General features: G+C 48.3%; 1 protein-coding gene across 1 annotated transcript in view; it reads left to right on the forward strand.

Annotated features, from left to right (window-relative positions):
- The first annotated feature begins 485 nt into the window (after window positions 1-485).
- Window positions 486-3,480, forward strand: part of LDLRAD4 (low density lipoprotein receptor class A domain containing 4) — a 288,329-nt gene continuing 285,334 nt past the window's right edge. Inside the window, exons 1-3 of the mRNA XM_010006946.1 lie at window positions 486-578; window positions 1,101-1,242; window positions 3,264-3,392. Of these exons, the coding sequence (XP_010005248.1) occupies window positions 486-578; window positions 1,101-1,242; window positions 3,264-3,392 (364 nt within the window). The remainder of the gene's footprint in view (window positions 579-1,100; window positions 1,243-3,263; window positions 3,393-3,480) is intronic.

Raw genomic sequence — 3,480 nt, forward strand, 5'->3', positions numbered from 1 at the left:
GCTGTTGTTAAGCTGCACCTTTAGGAACGCAGCACCATGCTGTCTACCAGTAGCATCGAATTTTTCCATCTCAGAGCTACCGTATAGCGATAATGTGTTACTTGATAAGTGGTTTTGTTATGTTTTATTAAGTTTTCCATGGGTTAGAGATATTCCTCTGTACATAGCAGGAATCTCTGATGGAAGCAAATGATGACTTGTTTTCCCTGAGAAGTCACTGAAGGGAACACAGCTGAAGCATGTCACAGTGATTTGTTACGAAGCATATACAGGTGGACTTCAAGATCCTTAGAGCAGTGAGGAGGGCGCACAACAAACTTGCTACCCTGGACTTCAGGATTGCAGACTTCGGTCTCTTTAGGGACCTGCTTGGTAGAGTAACATGGGACAAATCCCTGGAGGAACGAGAGGCCCAAGAAAGATGGTTAGTGTTCAAAGATCATCTCCTCCAAGCTCAGGAGCAATGCATCCCAACAAAGAGTAAGATGGGCAAAAATGACAGGAGGCCTGCATGGATAAACGAGGAGCTCATGGACAAACTCAAAAAGGAAGCCTACAGAGGATGGAAGCAAGGACAGGTAGCCTGAGAGGAATGCAGAGAAATTCTCCTAGCAGCCAGGGGTTAGGCTAGGAAGCTGAATCTGAACAGGGACATCAAGGGCAGCAAGAAAAGCTTGGTAGGTACATTAGTGATGTCTTGAGGAAACTGATGGATAAAGTTGCTAAGGCACTATCCATAATATTTAAGAAGTGGCAGTCTGGTGAAGTTCCCACTGACTGGAAAAGGGGAAATATAACCCCCCTTTTTAAAAAGGGAAGAAAGAAGACCTGAGGAACTACAAGCCAGTTAGTCTCACCTCTGTGCCTGGCAAGATAATAGAGCAGATCTTCCTGGAAGCTATGCTAGGGCACATGGAAAATGAGAAGGTGGTTGGTGACAGCCAACATGGCTTCACCAAGGGTAAATGGTGCCTGAAAAATTTGGTGGCCTTCTATGATGGTGTTACAGAGTTGGAAAATAAAGGAAGACCATCTGACGTCATCTACCTGGACTTGTGCAAAGTGTTTGATACTGTCCCACATGATGTCCTTGTCTCTAGATTGGAGGGATATGGACTTCACAGGTGAACTACTTAGTGGATAAGGAATTGGCTGGATGGTTGATGAACAGTGACGAGGGGTGTTTTTCAGGAATTAGTATTGGGACTGGGGCTACTAACATCTTTGTCAATGACATGGACAGTGGGGCTGAATGCACTCTCAGCAAGTTTGCTGATGACACCAAGCTGTGTGCTGTGGTTGACATGCTGGAGGGAAGGGATGACATCCAGAGGGACCTTGACAGGCTTGAGAAGTGGGCCCATGCAAACTGCATGAATTTCAGCAAGGCCAAGTGCAAGGTCCTGCACATGCATCAGGGCAATCCCTTGCACAAATGCAAGGTGGGCGGAGAATGGTTTGGAAACAGCCCTGCAGAGAGAGTCTTGAGAGTGTTGGTTGATAAGAAGCTCAACATGAGCCAGCAATCTGTGCTTGCAGCCCAGAAAGTCAACTGTATCCTGGTCTGCATCAAAAGAAGTGTGACCAGCAGGTGATTCTCCCCCTCTACTCATTCTGGTGAGACCCTACCTGGAGTATTGTGTCCAGTTCTGAAGCCCCTAACACAAGAAGGACATGGAGCTGTTGGAGCAAGTCCAGAGAAGGGCCACGAAGGTGATCAGAGGGCTGGAGCACCTCTCCTATGAGCACAGGCTGGGAGAATTGCGGTTGTTGAGCCTGGAGAAGAGAAGGCTCAGGCATTATAGAGGCCTTCTAGTACCTGAAGGGGCTACAAGGGCATGTAGTGATAGAACGAGTGGGGATGGTTTCAAACTGCAAGAGGGTAAATTTAGATTAGACATTAGGAAGAAATTATTTCCTATGAATGTGGTGAGACACAGAAACCTGTTGCTTGGAGAAGCTGGGGATGCCCCATCCCTGGAAGTGTTCAAGGTCAGGTTGGATGGGGCTTTGAGTGACATGGTCTAGTGGGAGGGTGTCCCTGCCCATGGCAGGGGTGTTGGAACTGGATAGTCTTCAAGGTCCCTTCCAACCCAAACTGTTCTGTGATTACTAGGGTGATCTTGGAAATGGAGCATTTGACTCTTGATGACTAATTACAAACTTGAAATCAAGGTTTTTCCACTTTGTTAAATTGGTATTTGTAATTTATTTATAAAATATGATTTTAAGTAGTTGATTATTTTGATCATTAACCCTGTAACCTTTTGATGTTTTTTGCAAGTTTTAAGACAAGCACCCCATTATATCTAGATTACTGGGAGCTCTTCTTTCTTGTATTGTTTTATGTTCCTTTGGCTGCTCGTGGATTAATCCAAAATATGTTTACGAAAATAATCCTTCACTGCTGCTCTGACTGTTTCTCTGTCTCAGAACTTCCTTGCTGGTTCCCTGTTTCCCATCACATCTGGTTGACCCACAGCTGAAACAGCAGGCCATCACCTCCACAATCTTCATGGCCCCTCACTTCAAGGATATTGAGGTGCTGGAGCAGGTCCAGAGGAGGGCAACAAGGCTGGTGAAGGGACTAGAGGGAAAGTCTTATAGGGATAGGCTGAGGGAGCTGGGGTTGTTTAGCCTGGAGGAGACCCAGGAGGGACCTTATCATTCTCTTCAACTACCTGAAGAGAGGTAGCAGTCAGGTGGGGCCTGGGCTCTTCTCCCAGGCAACTAGTGACAGGATGAGAGAGCGTGGCCTGAAGCTGCGCCAGGGGAGGTTTAAGTTGAATATTAGGAAGCACTTCCTCACAGTGAGGGTGATTAGACATTGGAATGCATTTCCCATGGAAGTGGTGGGGGCACCATCCAGGGATGTGTTCAAGGAAAGGCTGGATGTGGCAGTGCCATGTGGTGGTGTTAGGTCATAGGTTGGACTTGATGATTCTAAAGGCCTTTTCCAGCCTGGTGCTCTGAATTGTGGGTTGGCAGATTTGTGTCTCCTTCAGGCAGACTTGCATCTTCCTTCCACTTTGCAACTGGGGACCAGCGAGGCGAGAAGGGAAACCAGCTACACTTAGAAAGCACACACGTTCCTATGCCCTGCTCTTTCTCCTGTTCAGCCCAAGCATTGCGTGCACAGATAGGAAGCCTTCGGCGTGGGTCACAGATGCTGATGATCTGAATCAACAGAAATGTCTGTTGTTTTTTTTTCCTGTGAGAATAGTGTGCATCAATATCTGTGCTTTTAAACATCACCGCTTCAGGCTTGGGCAAAACCAAGATCAAGGTGGCTGATTTACTTGATGATCCGTCCGTACATCCCGTAGGATCCCTGCAGAGCGACGGGGAGGCCGGTGGGGAGCGGCAGCCTGGCAGCTCGCTGCGGGGCTGCGGTACCGAGCCCGGGCCGGACAGCGCCTGCAAGTGAGCACAGGCCGGGCAGCAGCCCGCCCCGGGTCCCTGCCCGCCGCGCCGTGGCTC

Source organism: Chaetura pelagica, unplaced genomic scaffold, assembly GCF_000747805.2.
Source record: "Chaetura pelagica isolate M959 unplaced genomic scaffold, ChaPel_1.0 scaffold109, whole genome shotgun sequence".
NCBI classification, from domain to species: domain Eukaryota; kingdom Metazoa; phylum Chordata; class Aves; order Apodiformes; family Apodidae; genus Chaetura; species Chaetura pelagica.